Source organism: Primulina huaijiensis, chromosome 16 (assembly GCF_012295235.1).
Source record: "Primulina huaijiensis isolate GDHJ02 chromosome 16, ASM1229523v2, whole genome shotgun sequence".
Taxonomy (NCBI): Eukaryota; Viridiplantae; Streptophyta; class Magnoliopsida; order Lamiales; family Gesneriaceae; genus Primulina; species Primulina huaijiensis.
In genome coordinates this window covers 2,011,664-2,029,137 of record NC_133321.1, presented here as the reverse complement: position 1 = coordinate 2,029,137, position 17,474 = coordinate 2,011,664, and the positions used below count along the sequence as shown (strand labels likewise).

The following is a 17,474-nucleotide window of genomic DNA, read 5'->3' as shown; positions in this document are numbered from 1 at the left end:
CGTCCTGGGCGTTCACTTGCCCGGCCTATGATGAACCCTTCCTGCAAATTTACCCTGATCTGGGCCATCCACTCAGTATCCCGGATCGTCCATGACCCTTGCTCTTATGGGAGAATAATCAATTGTCTTGGGTCATCCATGACCTGGGCATAGCCCGGGCTATCCCAGGGGTATCAATTACAAAAAATATTGTAATTAATTTTTACCCCAACTCATTTAAATATTTATTATTAATCTACTAATAGAGTGATATAATGAATAAAATAAATAAATCTAGCAAAAAGGACAGCTCTTGGTACAGAATCGGTTCTCGTCAAATTTTCTTCATTTTCAAACTTTTTTCGCATTCTATTCTTTACGCTTTTCACGCAACATTTCTCTGTCTCTCTCGCGACAGGGCACCCTTTTCTTCCTCCTTCAACTCCCTGTCTTATTTCTGCTGTGCTGTGGAGGAAGCCTTGGATTTGATTATGTACGATCTTCTCCATTCTTTTTTGTTCGATTTATGATCATGTTTCTTTGGGATCTTCTGTTTCTTGATTTTATGTTAGATCAAATTTCTGCTTCCCATTTATGTGAATTCAGCTACCCATTTCTCTCCTTTTTTTATTGTTCATATTCTGAAACACTTTTCTCTATTGGGTTTTGATGTTTAATTCTGTTGGTATTAAATATCATTTAAGGTTGCAAAATGCTAGCTCTGGATTTCATTGAATATGGTCTGTTTCTTTCTTACCATGGATTTCCATTTATCATGAAGTTGGGATCTTCAGTTTCTTGATTGTGTTTTAGATCTATTTTCTGCCACCTATCTATATGAATTCAGCTTCCCACCTCTCCAATTCTTGATTATTTGATTCAATCAAAGCATATGTATATGCATGAAAATAGTCTTTTTAATGAGTTTAATTTTATTAATGTATCGAATGTCACTGAAAGTTGCGAAAGGATTATTCTAAATTTCATTAGTTATGATCTTGATTTTGATATCAAGGATTTTCTGTTCAATGTACGTAAAATTTGGATCTTTAGCTTGTTGATTGAATGTTAGATCTGATTTCTGCTGCTGTTTATCTGAATTCAGCTACCATTAGTGCGACGTTCTTGTTCGGTAGTATTTTATTATCAGATTCATCCTGATGAAACGACGAGAAGCAATGCAAATTGGGAAGGATTCAAATTCTTAGTGGTTGATATTTCACATCCTTATCTTTGAAGTTCTTATTGTAAATGCTGTGATAAGAAAGAATGGCTGTTGCACTCTTGGTAAACGATTGGTTATTTACCTTTTGACAGCCAGGCATTAATTTGGGAAGGGTTTCAAATTTGGCTTCCTAGTTCAAGGCTCAAATGAAGAAGGCTTTTGGTCAAACCGTTCGTGACATGTAAAATTTGTTGTTTTAGCTTTGAATTTGTTGCATGATTTAAACTATGCATTCCATATTATACATTGTTGCTTTGTTTGTTTCTGTAATAGATTGTCTTTTTCACTTTTTAACTTATTTTTTGTTTTTTCGGTTTTTGATTTATATATGGATTGGTGTCTAATATTATGTTAATATGACTCCGGTTTTTTCATTATCAAGCGTGGACTATGGTCCGCTTTTTGTAATCAATATCTTTTATTAATATTATATTGTTTCCTATTAAAAAATATTTATTTTTGCACTGATCGGTTCCAACTGTTTGATATAATATTCTGGTTTGGTTTTGAACTTTTGATAACAAATTCTTCTTGTCGATGTTTTTTATGTGATCATGCAGCAAGAGAGAGGTTAATAAAAAAGTTCTTAAAGTTCCTTCTGTTGAACAAAAGGTATTTATATCTTTTTCAATTCTTATTTGTCATTAAAGAGCGAAAAAAATACCATTTTGTCTTTTTTTGTACCCGTTTCACGGGGTGTTGGGCTTTGGTTTTCAGGTTCTTGATGCTACTAGCAATGAGCCTTGGGGCCCTCATGGATTGCTTCTTTCTGATATTGCACAGGCAACAAGAAACCAGTGAGTCCTAGAAGTGTTAGCTTATCTTGAGCTCGTTTACAATTGCTCAAAAGCTCAGGAGCTTTTATTGTATATTTATTATATATTTAAAGGTTACTAAAAGCAATTATTATCTAAATAAATAGTGATTTGTAATTTTTTTAGTTTGTTTTGTGATGTATTATTATAATAGTAAAATAATTTTGAATTATATGATATATAACAAAATAAAAATTAAACCTGATCTCAAGCTAGGCCTGATCTTGTTCCTCTATTTTGAGCTTGATCTCATACCCTTGGAACTCAACTTGGTTAGCTTTCTTATGGAGTCCTTTTAAGTTAAACAATTAATACTTTGTAATGCTGTTTTTCTTTTTGAAAAAATACTCATTTTTAAATTCATGCAGTCATGAATATCAGATGATCACGGGGGTACTCTGGAAGCGTATCAATGATACTGGGAAAAACTGGCGACATGTATACAAGGTAAGCTTTTCTTACCATACTTCTTGTCTGCTGTACTCAGTGACTGACTTGAATTTTGTTGTTTACATACCCAGTCCCTTTTGATTCATTTTACGGAAAATTATTTGATCCTTTTTGCCTATTATTTAATATTAAAAGTCCATTTTAAGAATTTAAATTTCAAGTTACTTAGGCGTTCTTTCTTGTGTTGATGCGTGACCTCCTTTTTGGCATGATGTTGTTACATTTTTTGAGGTGCTGTTCTTCAGTCATCTTTTCTTTCTAACAATGCAAATGAAAGTTTTCTATTTTTTTGTCCAGGCTTTAACCGTTTTGGAGTACTTGGTTGCTCATGGTTCTGAAAGGGTCATAGATGAGATTAGAGAACATGCATATCAAATATCGGTTATTTGCTATTCATCTGGACCCATTGTCTTTAGATGTTCTTACAAAGCACGTTTGCTGATGGAATTCAAAATTTTTCTTTCTTGCAGACATTGTCCGATTTTCAATACATTGATTCCAGTGGGAGGGACCAGGGAAACAATGTGAGAAAGAAATCTCAAAGTCTAGTGGTTCTTGTAAATGACAAGGAAAGAATTCAAGAAGTCCGCCAAAAGGCTGCTTCTAACAGAGACAAGTAAGTTGTCATTGAATGTTACCTGATTGCATATATCATTTTTGGGGGATTAAATTGTGGGTTCCGTTAGTTTTATCATTTGAAGTTGGTTCTTTTTTGCTTATTGCATTATGGTTTACCTATCTACTTTAATTATATTTGAAGGCTGCGTGTTCCGTACTTTTGTTGGAAGCTATAGGTTTACTGATAGCACACTTGTGTTGTGTATTTTTTGATTGGCTAGGAATTTACCTTGAGTTCTTGTGTTTGGAAATCTCAGTTCTTTTATCAAATAATATTGAGATGATGTTTATTTCTGGTATGGCTTTTGATAAAATTTGATTATCTAGCATTGCTTTTAGATTTAGGATTGAGTCATGGTTCAATTTTGAGTTGTTTCAAGCCAGCAGTTCAGGGGGACCTTTTCTTGCTTTTTCATGTATTGTTCCTTTTAACGCCACGATCTCAATCTTTTCAAAATTCACTCGAGGATGGGATTATCATCTAGTTTTTTTATATGCGTTCCTTCAAGGATAATGAACTGTTTTATGTGCAAGTTTTAGATTACAAATATGTGTACTTTCTGACTTTAATGCTTTAATTCTTTTCGAAAGTTTTACTTTTCTTCTATTCCTCTACATGGAAAACTGATAAACTGTGACAAGAAGAGGTAATGAAAATGCTAGCAGCCTAGCACAAATGATGCTAAAATGTTAATTACCTACATTTAGTTGAAATGTCTATTCTTTTTTCTAAACTAGTCCACAATTAATGGAAAAGCTAACAACATAGTTTAGGCATTAGACATAATCTTTATGATGATCATAGTGCTTCAGTTGCTGCTGATTTTATACATTTTTTTCTTGTTGTGCTCTCTGAGGGTTCATAAAAGGTGTTGCTGATTATTTTTCTTCTATTGTTTTACGAAATAAAGTTCTCAAAAGATGAGTACATCGTGTATGCATTTCTGGCACCGCAAGATACTCGATGCCAAAATCCCTATCAGTTCTGCTTGTCATACACGTTGCCTAAGCATTACTATCTGTCTTATCGTGATATATTTACTTGTCTGTGCTGGAGTTTGACGCCTCCATGATCTTAGTCATTTATATAATTGCCGTTATGTTGGTTTTTTAATCAAACTTTTTGTTCTTTTATTCTATCAATCCATTTTATATGTCTTAACATATGTTTAGATCTGTATATTGACTCTATGATTGAAAATGTCATATAAAAGATTTTTATATGCTCAATGTCTTGATGATTTATGATTTTTTTAATACCTTTTTGCTAGTATAACATGCCTTCCTATCAGTAGTCATAACAAATCCCCAGTTTTCAACATATATAAATGTTTTTTCAATGAACTTAACAGGTATCGCAACACATCAACGGGTAATATGAATCAATATGACTCAAACTCAAATTCAGGAGAATATGGAGATAGATATGATGGTGATCGTTATGATGGCCGATATGGTAACAGAGATGATGACCGCGTTGGCTATAGAGATGATGAAAGATATGGAAGGTATGGGGAATCATATGGTCGTGAGGGGGATAAGTATAGCAGGGATTATGAGGATCGCCACAGCCAAGATGGATCCAGGGATGATGACTATCGAGGAAGAGGTATTATCGTTTATGGATCAAGAGGTGGAAGTGCTGATTTTGATAAAGACCGTGCGTATGAGGATGAAGGCCAATATTCTTTAAGGTTTGTGTATTTCCTATTTCTGTAAGCCATATCAAATTATGAGGTAAATTTGTAGAGATTCTTCCTTGAAGTATGCATCTTAAATATTAAGATTTGAATGCACAGCAGAGAGTTTGGATGGTTCAACAAGTTTAAGTACAATATTTTTGAAGTGCTTATTTATCGAAATAACATGTATGGTTATGAGTTATGATGTAATTCTTCAATTTAGAATATTTGTGCATATTTAGAATTGTTGTAAAGTAATTCTAAGGCTTAGTTTGCTTGTGGAGGAAAAAGATTTTCCCTCCCTCTACTTTATTTTCTGTTACTTGAAAAACTCCCAAGTCCCGAACAAAACTTCTTTTAACTTTTCCTTCCAAATCTTTTCTTTTCACTCTGTCTTGGTGTGTTCTTGTCAATTTTTTTTATTGAACTCGATTTTAATAGAATTAAATTTCAAAGATTAATTCCAGTAAATTCTAATGCAGGCGAATCAGATCCGAGCATTAGCCTAGTTTTGATAGTAGAGATTCTGGGGCTAAATGTCAAGAAATATGATTCAATTATGAACTTTAGCATTTAATGCAAACTGGATCCGTAAAAGTGTGTCATTACAGAAATAGGAATACAATATCTCCTGTAAACCAATTTAAATGCAAATATATAAATTGTTCAAGGTGGATCAATACTTGTTGAAAACTTTCCTTGTGCTTAATCCAGCAAAAACGAAGTAAATTGGAAAATATTGGAGCTCGTGAATCTGCTCCACTCATACTTTGAGAATTGCAAAATAGTCATGTGGCTCTCTGTGCCTTGTATATATTCTAAATTTCCGTATGAACGGCACAATATGAAATGGTTAAAAATTGCAATCTTCTTGAAGCAAAGTGGCTTGCAAGCTGGTTTATTTGAAATGTGGCAATGAATGTTCTAGGGCCTAATTGCCACTCATGTTGCCAGACATGTGTTGCCTATGCATCCCAAATCAAAGCTTTTCTTGCATGAATTTTTCTTTAAATGAGCCCAAGTCTGCTAATTATCTAGTATAAGTTTGTCGCACATTCTGAGAGCTGTGCATTTTTTTTTCCATTCATCATGTAGTATGTTTAACTTGCTTTTAATTGCGCTTCTTGGTTAAATAACTATAGTTTGATCCTTTAAGATTATGCTAACATCATGTTCCCTAATGAAGGGGTAGTGGTGCAAAAGATGATGGTCATTCTCAAGATGGAAGGTATTTATAATATACCTCTCTTGATATATCCTTCTTGTGCTTAGCCTTTTAATAAATATGAACTTAAACTGCGTAATTCATTTCATTATTAAATTAGTACTGCGGGCAAGAGGCTTGACCGGAAAAATTCCGAGCAAAAACCTCCTAGTTACGAGGAGGCTATTAGTGCTACTCACAGTCCCAGTTATAGTGAAAGGTAAATTTGGACAAGCTTGATCCATTTTCTGCTTTCTATCTGAATGTTTGTGAAATTGTCTGGTCTTCGCTCTTAATTCTCATTGTTGACAGGAAGGGGGAAAGTTCACGGGCATCTGCAGCAATAGGAATCGTTCCTCCTTCTGGGGCTAGTCCAAGCCATGAAATAACTGTAGCTTCTCCACCCCAAGTTCCTGCTTCCCCACCAGCCCAAGTTTCAGCTCCAGATACAGATGAAGAAGTTAATGGGTTCGATGAGTTTGATCCACGCGGTTCGTTCTCAGGTAAAGCTGCAAGATGAATGTCAGTAATTCGTGTCTCATGTTTCCTGGTACAATTTATTTATACGAAGGGATAGACACTTTACATGGACCTTTCCTTTGCTTCTGTATTCCTTTTCACATTTTCTGTTATCGTAATTCCAACTTTGATTCATCAAAAAAATAAATCCCTACTTCAATATGGGGATTTTAGTTGTCTGTGATGTTGAGATGATTTCAAGGGGATTTTTACTATATTTAAGCTTGAGACAGATACATGAATGGGTTTTTGTTCTGAGACACTTTTAACCATGAAAATGTCGCCTTGTGTATTATATATTTTAAGTATGAGTTATAAGTCAAAATGAATATGCCAAATGTTAAGTGATTTGTGATCAATATTGAGCTGGTTTTCTGTTGACGAACAAGAACCTGATAAATATTATTTCTTGTGAGATAATGCTAATTTTATGCATGCAGAACTTAAATTTTAACTTGTTTAGCTGTACTAAAATATAAAAGTCAATGGAGTTGGAAAAGAGTGCTCACATTGCTTGTAGCGCCCTTACCCAAGCCACTACTAAACAGACTGATGAATATACAACATTAAACTTAATAACAACAATTAAATAGCGGAAACCAAATAACTTAATCATCTTACAACCCAAACGAAAATAGAACAATAACAGTAGTCTTAAACATTAATACAATCATATCGAAAACATAATTCTGAACGAGAAAACGATAAACCATATAAAACTTCCACTGGATCACTACCGAAAACCCAACTGCTTTAGCCACTGCCCTGGCCATCCGAACCGTCCAACCTTAGACCTGCCCCGTGGAATGGTTGTCCAAGATGAATATAAGGACGTGTGCGACAATATCTCAATACGAGAATGTACGAATATACAAACTGATATGATGCATGCGAAATGCAATATGATCGGATATCAAGGATCAAGTCAAGAATCCCATGCTCAGTCTAGAGGTGCCTGAGTGTGTAGTCTCTAATCTGCCCTAGGCATGTTTTGGCTCCCACACTCATCATCAAGACGTGGACCTACAATGTCTAGGTCATCAGAGCCCGCGGGTCCCGTCGGACACTGAAGCTCTCGATGCCCATCGTCCAACAAACGAGGTATATCTCAAAAGATATCAGGCTCAACATGATATGCCATGCATAATATGCCAAAATAGTAAAACTTGTATCATGCAACAGATAAATATGCAACATATAAGTGTGTATACTACGCTTGGATATCTCAGGTAGTACATCACGTACCTCACTAAAACAATCTGACAGAAAGCTCTGAACGTAGACAATACCAACAATATGAAATCACTATCAAATCAGATCCTGAATTACCAAACATGCTTCAAAGTTCTTCCAAAAGGCTTTAGGATTATACCTGCGTCCGTTTTCTGCCCGCTGATGATATCTAGATCCCAGTTTAGAAAACCTAAGGTATGTGGCTAGAATTCTCTCTGAAGGAAGCGGGGTAGAAAATAAAAGAATTCAGCTTCCATTTATAGGTTGCATCTGGACTATTTCAGAAAATCCGAATCAATCTTATCTGCCACATGTCAGAATCTCATTCGTCTAGTTGGATTTCTCGGGATCATGAAATCTGAAGTAGGCTAGGTTGTTAATTTTAAATTCGGTGGAACCCAACATATTGATCCCGAATTATCAATTTATTAATAATGGTAAATTAGCAACCCTTTAATCATCTCTTAATTAATACTTAATTCAAAATAAGGATTCAGGTCATTACATCCTCCCCTCCTTACAAAGATTTCGTCCTCGAAATCAGAATTGAAGTACAATACAACTCATGATTAGAAAGATACAACTCAAAACAAATGTGGATGCTCTGAGCGCATACGACTCTCTAATTCCCAAGTCACTTCTGCAGTACCTCGGCGTTGCCATTGCACTAGAACAAGTGGAATGGTCTTGTTTCTGAGCTTCTTCTCTTTCCTACCCAGGTTTAAGAGCGGTTGCTCGACATAAGTAAAGTCTTCTTCAAGTTTAACATCTGTCGGACCAAGAACGTGCGATTCATATGCTACATACCGTCGTAGCAACGATGCATGAAAACATTATGAATGCTAGACAGATACGGCGGTAAAGCCAATCGATACGTCAAATTTCCAACACATTCCAAGATCTCGAAAGGTCTGATGAATCTTGGGCTAATTTTCCCTTGAGTCCTAATCTCATCACTCTGCGTAATGGTGAAACTTCAAGGAAAACTTTTTCCCCTGACTGAAACTGTAGAGGTCTACGCTTGGTATTCGCGTAACTCGATTGCCGATCATGTGCAGTTTTAATTCTCTTCTTGATCAATTCCACTACGTCAATCGCTTGTTGCATTAATTCAGGTCCTTGCACTTGTCGTTCTCCTACTTTATCCCAAAACAATGGAGTACGACAACGTCTACCATACAATGCTTCGAACGAACCATACCAATGCTTCTGTGGTAGCTATTGTTATATGCAAACTCCACAAGCGGCAGATGATCATGCCATGCTGGTCCAAAATCCAAAGCACAAGCACGTAATATGTCTTCGAGTGTCTGAATAGTCCTCTCAGACGGACCATCGGTCTCTGGATGATAGGTAGTACTCAGACTCAACGTCGTTCTGAACGCTTTTTGAAAACTTCCCTAGAACCTTGCGGTAAAACATGGATCTCTGTCACTGACTATACTTGTTGACACACCATGATATTTAAGAATCTCTTAAATGTATAGTCTTGCCATGCGATCGAAATTATATTCCCGACTATACGGAATGAAATGTGCTGACTTAGTCAGTCGATCTACAACAATCCAAATGACATCACAATTCTTAGATGATAACGGCTAGTGGGTGACAAAATCCATCGTCACAGACTCACATGCTCCCACTTCCACTTAGGGATATGAATATTCTGAAGTAATCCTCCTGGCCGTCGATGTTCAGCTTTCACTTGCTGACAAACCAAACACTTGGCTACAAACTGGTAAACACTTTTCTTCATACCTTTCCACCAAAACTTGGTCTTTAAATCCTTATACATTTTCATGTTTCTAGGTTAGATACTCAACTTACTCCTATGAGCTTGAGATGAAATCTCGTCTCTTAATTCAGAATCTTCTGGAACTACGATTCTTCCCGACAGACAGAAGGTTCCATCTGTTCGGAACGCAAAGCCAGATGTGTTGTTTCCGTTAGCTAACCTTGCTAACTTTTTCACTTTCGTATCAGAAAACTGAGATTATCTGATTTTGGCATACAACGTCGGTTCAGATAAAGTGCTCGTTACTCAAATGTGTTCCATTCTTTTCTTATGACAGAAGTGGAATCCCAAAAAACAACAATCTTGGATTACACATATGAAACTTGTCTGAAGTGCAGATAATTTCACCTTGCGACTAAGAGCATCAGCTGTACGATTCGCTGATCCTGGATGATACTTGATTTCGCAATCATAATCCAACAAATCCACTCTGGTTGAGTGAAGATATACTTCAAGCTCTTGTAATCCGTAAAAATTTCAAATCTATCTCTGTAGAGATAATGTCGCCAGATTTTCAAAGCAAACACAATCGCTGTCAATTCCAGATCATGAACTGGATAATTCTCATCATGTTTCTTCAACTGTCTGGATGCATATGCAATCACATGACCGTTCTGGGTTAAAACACACCCAAGTCCTTGAAGTGATGCATCAGTGTACACAATGTACCCTCCTGATCCAGATGGCAGAGCTAAAAAACTGGTGCAGTTGTCAAACGTTGACGCAATTCATTGAAACCATTTTCACAATCATGTGTCCATTTGAACTGCACATTCTTACACGTCAGTTGTGTCAATGGATTGGCAATCTGAGAAAATCTCGAGATGAATCTTCGGTGATATCCTGCCAAACCTAGAAAACTTCTTATCTCTTGAGCTGATTCCGGTCGTGCCCAACTCAACACTGCTTCGATCTTGCTAGGATCCACTGGTATCACATCTTTGGATATAACATGTCCCAAGAAGACAACTCTGTTGAGCCAAAACTCGCATTTGTTCAACTTAGCATACGATTGGTGATCCCTTAAATGTTGTGTATGCTCTTTACGGCTACTAGAGTATACCAGTATGTCATCAATAAAGACAATGACAAACTTGTCAAGATACTCTTGGAATACTCGGTTCATCAAATCCATAAATACTGCTGGAGCATTCGTCAAACCAAACGGCATCACTAGAAACTCGTAATGCCCATACCTTGTTTGAAATGCAGTCTTAAGGATATCACGTTGATGAACTCGAAGTTGATGATATCCAGACCGTAAATCGATCTTCAAGTACACTGAAGTCCCTTGCAATTGATCAAACAAATCATCGATCTGTGGTAACGGATATTTATTCTTGACTGTTACTCGGTTCAACTATCGATAATCTATGCAAAGCCGCATAGATTCATCTTTCTTTTTAACGAACAACACTGGTGCTCCCCGAAGAGATACACTGGGTCTAATGTACCCCTTGTCAAGAAGATCTTTTAACTATTGTTTCAACTCTTTCGTCTCCGTTGGTGCCAATCTATAAGGCGCTCTAGAGATAGGTTAGGTTCTTAGTACCAATTCTATCTCGGCTTCCACTTCCCTTTCCGGAGGAAATCCAGGAATTTCATCGGTGAAAACATCAGGAAATTCATCGACAACTGGAATGTTATTCAAATCAATTACGTCATTCGATACGTCCACAACATAAATTAGGTATGCGTCTCCTCCTTTCGCAAAAGCTCGTTGTGCCTTTACAACAAACACTATTGGCATTGGAGGTCGAGCTCCCTCACCGAAGAAGAACCAAATCTCCTCTCCTTATGGACGAAACTGAACGAGAGGTTGACAACAATCTACGGTCGATCTATACTTAGTCAATAGGTCGATTCCCATAATACAATCGAAATCTTCCATAGCCAATATCATCAAATTGGCAAACAAGTATTTTCCATCAAACTCTAACAAACAGTCTACTACAAATCGCTTAGCTAAAACCTCTTGTCCCATCGGTGTACACACCGACATCAAAACATCTAAGGACACGTAGGGTAGTTTATGCTTCTTAACAAACATTGATGCTATGAATAAATGCGATGCCCCAATGTCAATTAATACATATGCAGGGATACCACATAAAAGAAAATTACCTGCAATGACTCTCTCGTTTTGCTCCTCAGCTTGCTCTTGGTTTAGGGCAAACACCTGCCCCTGAACTCGTGGGCGTTGCTGAGATCCTTGTGATATTCCTCCACGACAAGAACCTTGAGCAGGAAAACCTTTCTGTTGCACAATGGCCTCGGACTGTTTTCTATTGTAAGACCCTGCCATAGAACCTCTGCCTCCATTTTGATCCCCTAAGTTAGGGCAATCCCTCTTTATGTGACCAAAACGACCACAATTGAAACAAATACCTGTCACTCTCCGACAATTCTCCGTTTGGTGATTGCCTCCGCAATGGCCACATTGCAGCTTTTTCCTACCAAAGTTGTGCACCCCTCCAGAACCGGAAGAAGGAGATACAGACTTCTTGAAAGACTGACCTTTCGGTCTTAACGAACTAGAACTTTTGCTAGCTAGCACAACCTTATTCCTAGCAATACTGATCTCGGATTGACGACAATGATTTACTAATCCTTCGTACGAAGTAGGATCGTCACAGACAGAAACCCGATCAAAAATCTCCTGGTTCAAACAATTCAAAAAGTGAGAATATTTTGCTGCAGAATTCTCACTGATGTAAGAAGCGTACGACAACAGATCCGTAAAACGCTTTTGGTAATCCTCAATGCTCGAATCTTCTTGCTTAATGGTTAACAGTTCCATCTCCTTCGCCTGACAAAGAGCTAGCGGAAAGTGATGATTGATGAAGGCCTGACGAAAATGTTCCCAATAGATCCTCCATGCTGCTGTACTAGAATGGCAGAAACAAGTTTCCACCATTTCCGAGCTTTTCCTTGGATTATGAAATCGGTTACCTCCATCTTCTCATCCTCGTCATAGTGCAGTACTCGAAAACACTGCTCCATGATATCGACCCAAGCTTCAGCAACATCAGCATTCTCATCTCCAGTCAATGGTGGAGGTTCAATCTTCATGAAATTCATAATGTTAACGTGGTTATACGTCTCCTTTCATCATGATCTCGGTGACGCTTTCCGTCATGATCTCTACGACAATGTTCTCGGACAGCCTCATCGTCGCCATAACGGCTATGTCCCACACTTCCGTGACTGCTTCCATCTCCTGACATCTGAAAGAAAACCAAAATCAACATCTAAAACCTCGGAATAGGATTACTAATGTCCCAAAAATCTTTGCATGCTCTGTTACCACCAAATATAGCGCTCTTACCCGAGCCACTACTAAGCAGACTAATAAACATGCAACATTAAACTTAATAACAACAATTAAACGGCGGAAACCGAATAACTTAATCATCTTATAATCCAAACGTAAACAGAACAATAACAGCAGTTTTGAACATTAATACAATCATATCGAAAACATAATTCTAAACGAGAAAATTATAAACCACATAAAACTTCCACTAGATCACCAACGAAAACCCAACTGCTCTAGCCACTGCCCTGGCCGTCCAAACCGTCCAACCTAAGACCCGTCCCGTGGAATGGGGTGTCCAAGATGAAAACAAGGACGTGAGCGACAATCGCTCAATACGTGAATGTACGAGTATACAAACTGATATGATGCATGCGAAATGCAATATGATCGGATATCAAGGACTAAGTCAAGAATCTCATGCTCAGTCTAGAGGCGCCTGAGTGTGTAGTCTCTGATCTGCCCTAGGCATGTTTTGGCTCCTACACTCATCATCAAAAGTGGACCTACAATGTCCAGGGCATTAGAGCCCGCAGGTCCCGTCGGACACTGTAGCTCCCGATGCCCCATCGTCCACAATACAGAATAGGGCTGAGCAGCCCCAACAAACGAGGTATGTCTCAAAAGATATCAGGCTCAACATGATATGTCATGCATAATATGCCAAAGCAATAAAACATGTATCATGCAACAGATAAATATGCAGCATATAAATATGTATACTACGCTTGGATATCTCAGTCAGTACATCACGTACCTCACTAAAACATTCTGACAGAAAGCTCTGAACCTAGACAATACCAACAATATGAAATCACCATCAAATAATATCCTGAATTACCAAACATGCTTCAAATTTCTTCCCAAAGGCTTTAGAATTATATCTGCGTCCGTCGTCAGCCCGCTGATGATATCCCGATCCCAGTTCACCGACCCCCCTCGAGTCGACACTAGCTCCGAAACTTCCCGACACCAAAGTGCCCTAGAAACTGGCTAGAAAACCTAAGATATGTGGCTAGAACTCTCTCTGAAGAAAGCGGTATAGAAAACAAAAGAATTCAGCTTCTATTTATAGGCTGCATCCGGACTATTTCAGAAAATCCGAATCAATCTTATCTGCTATGTGTCAGAATCTCATTCGTCTAGTTGGATTTCTCGAGATAATGAAACCTGAAGTAGGTTGGATTGTCCATTTTAAATTCGGTGGAACCGAACCGACTTAATAATGTTTAATTAGCAACCTTTTAATCATCTCTTAATTAATACTTCATTTAAAATAAGGATTCAGGTCATTACAGTGCTGATGCCATTTACGTGTATCATGGAGCTTGGTTGTGCTAGTTTTCATTGTATTATGGAGGGATTGGATAGTTTTAATGGTGTCACGATCTTCTGCCTTGGAAAATATCTCAATTATTTTTTCCCTTCTGTCTATTAACATAATAGTTCTGTTGCAAATCTAGTACTCCATGATTGATCCAGATGTTTTGTTATTGAGTTGTTAACTTTATGCTTCACCAGATTTATTTTTGATAAAAATATTTTTTTTTATAGCTACTTCAGCAACATCAAATGGTTTTGCTCCTGCTACTTCTGCTGATAAGGAGATAGATATACTGGGTTCTTTGTCTGAGTCATTTTCATCGAATTCATTGGCTCTTGTGCCTGCTACTGAACCAACTATGACCCCTGAAACTCAGGCCTCTGCAAACTTTAGTTCTGGATCCCCATTTGCTGCCACATCATCAGCTTCTACGAATCCTAATCAGGTGACCTTGATTTCTAATATTGCATTGAAATAGACTGATGTTACTTATCGATCCCGTACTGATTTTATGCATTGACACTATTGATAAGAATTTTTTTTGATTAATGGTCTGATTTTTGGATCTTAGGACTATAATATGCCTCAATTATTTGACCCATTAGCTTGTTTTTCCTTTTGTTTTCGATAATTTGATCCTTCATTTATTTTCAGAGGATTGGTTTAGTTAGGGATCGGACTTCCCTCCGAAAGTCATTACAACCTGCTTTTCTTGGTTTTACAAAGTTTAACGTTAAAAACTCCAATGAGAAGGGTAAAGTAAGTAAATATTCTAGCGTCCCTCATGCTACTCCGTTTATTAGATGTAGACGACCATGGAGGAAAATTACTAATTGCCTCCATATACCCGAACCAAAATCCATTTATGCACCCATATACCAGTATTCATGAACTCCGATCCTTACTCCTTCGGCTGCCTCTCCACCCCATCCCCACCCCACCCCACCCCACCCCACCCCACCCTCCCCTCAAACATGTATTATAAAAGGCTGGAAATTAGGCACTGAATGCAGGTCATTTTCCGATGGTGAATATTCGACCCATGGGGGGCAAAAGATCGTCCCACCTATGGATGAATGGTTGCTTGTCATAAAATTTTTTTTGTGGTTCTTCATTCTCTGTGCTTAGATGCCATCAATTACTAAGCTTTCGCATTTCCGGAGGTAAATATTATCTTTTTTGCAGTCTTTTGATGATCCATTTGGCGATGGTCCTTTTAAAGCTTTTCCTTCTACATATAAAATACCAGCTCAAGAACAACTTTCCGCACCCTCAAGTTCCTTCAATCCCCACTCTAGTCAAATCTTCGGCGTAAATCAGCCAGCTCAAATGGCTGGAACTGAATTTATAAGTGGTCATGATGATTCAAGTTATGTTCCATCTGTTCCTTTGGGGGTGCAACCTCCTACGAATTCAGAGTTTGCTCAACAGGATGATTCCTCAACCTTCAACCAGGATATTGATATATTAGCCGATATTCTTCCACCATCTATACCTTCAGGTTATCCAGTTCCAGCCAACCAAAATGTGACTCTTCCACCTCATGCCAATCAGCTGTTACAGTCTTGTTTACCATCTCTAACCAACCAAAATAGTTTTCAACGACAGACAGGTCAGCATCCAGGTTTTCCTAGTCAGCTTGGCCAACCTCCACCACAAACAAGTTACCCTCTTCAATCAGCAGAATCTGCTTCACAAACCAGTATTCTAGCTCATTCCATGGCTTTGACTTTTCCAGCTCAATCTGGTCCGCCATCACAAATGGGATATTATTCTCAGAATGGTCAAACTGGATGTCTTACCGGGTTTCAATCTCAAATGGGTTATTCGAATTCCAGTTTTCAGGCTCCTCTTGGAGGTCAGTCTGCACTGCCAAATCCACCAAATCCTAACTTCTATGGGATTCACCAGCTGCAAGATGTATCTACAGGCCCAGACTCTACCAACGTGATTCCTTCTGGTGGACACATTGTTCAGCACAACTTCCAATCACAGATAGGTTCTGCAGTTCCCACAGCTTCTCTATTTGGCCCCCAAGCGCCACAAGTGCGACCAAGCAACATCCCGCCTCCTGTGTCATCTATACCAGCTTCAATTGGGTCTTCTGTCATGGTTCCTCAACCATCAAAAGACAAGTTTGAGACAAAATCCACTGTTTGGGCCGACACTCTCAGCCGAGGGCTAGTCAACTTGAATATTTCTGGATGTGAGTGCTCACTTTTTATAGTTTAGTCTTATTACATGTCGTCTACCACCACTCAACTGATCTAAAGATTTTCTGTTGTAGCTAAAACAAATCCTCTAGCTGACATTGGAGTTGACTTTGATGCCATAAATCGCAAGGAGAAGAGGATGGAAAAACCCACGACGGTCCCAGTGACATCTACTATAACCATGGGTAAGGCTATGGGATCTGGTTCTGGGATGGGCAGAGCTGGTGCCAGTGCTCTAAGGCCTCCACCAAATGCAATGATGGGTCCCAGTATGAATATGACTGGCGTTCCAGGGGCTGGCATGGGCGTGGCTGGAGGTTACGGAGTAAACCAGCCAATGGTACAGGGGATGGGGATGAACATGGGTATGGGCCGAGGAATGAGCATGCAACAGCAAGCAGGATTTCCTCCTGGAAGCGCCATGCCTGGAGGTTACAATCCCATGATGGGAGCGGGTAACTACAGTCAAAGACCATATGGTGGTGGCTACTAATGATCTGTAGCCACTGTATATCATTGAGAACCGAGAGGCAACTATTCATGTTTTTTGTAAGCAAAATGAGTCGACCACAAGTCCAAGATCGAAAACGACAATGGTGCGAGATATAGCCTTTTTTACTTGTATAATCATCTTGGATTAATGTTTGCAGCACATATGCATGTATTCATCATTTTAGGAATCTTTTACGGTGTCTTGTATGACATTTTTGGGGGTGAAAATGAGTCCCTTTTGTGCCCTATTATTATTGTAGCTCTTGTGATGTGATTTGTATACATTGAAGAGAACCTTCTCAGGTGTCTCTATTTTATATTTTTTGACACAGACTACTTTTGTAGAAGACCGAATAAAGTTTACTAAATTTAATTTTTTTACATACATTTCTGTTCTGGATATTTTATCTTCTCGATCATTTAGTTTATTTTCTTCGGCAGTTTAAATTTCGTTTCGGTACGATTTGGGATCTTTAGTTAGCTAGCACTGGAATTTTGTGGTAAAACATGGTGAGAAGACATGCCCTATGCACTTACATATAAATTTGAATTTATATGATGTTAATATATGTTTTAGTTTTCACAATCTAAACTAAACTAAACTGAAAA

General features: G+C 38.1%; 1 protein-coding gene across 5 annotated transcripts; it reads left to right on the top strand.

The window, feature by feature from the left end:
• Positions 1–306: 306 nt before the first annotated feature.
• On the top strand, positions 307–17,047 carry LOC140961334 (clathrin interactor EPSIN 3-like). 5 transcript variants are annotated; one of them, XM_073419791.1, is made up of 15 exons: positions 316–472; positions 1,085–1,186; positions 1,297–1,385; positions 1,765–1,816; positions 1,922–2,001; positions 2,388–2,466; positions 2,767–2,850; positions 2,940–3,085; positions 4,440–4,781; positions 5,956–5,997; positions 6,095–6,193; positions 6,286–6,476; positions 14,391–14,605; positions 15,346–16,366; positions 16,448–17,047. In XM_073419791.1, exons 3-15 carry the CDS (start codon positions 1,351–1,353, stop codon positions 16,864–16,866), a joined length of 2,805 nt encoding a protein of 934 aa, XP_073275892.1. In that variant the 5' UTR covers positions 316–472; positions 1,085–1,186; positions 1,297–1,350; the 3' UTR covers positions 16,867–17,047. The 5 variants fall into 5 exon arrangements, with proteins under 5 accessions (XP_073275894.1, XP_073275890.1, XP_073275893.1 ...); XM_073419790.1 differs by having other exon boundaries at positions 1,085–1,189; XM_073419793.1 differs by lacking the exon at positions 1,085–1,186 and having other exon boundaries at positions 307–472; positions 14,400–14,605.
• The last annotated feature ends 427 nt before the right edge of the window (positions 17,048–17,474 follow it).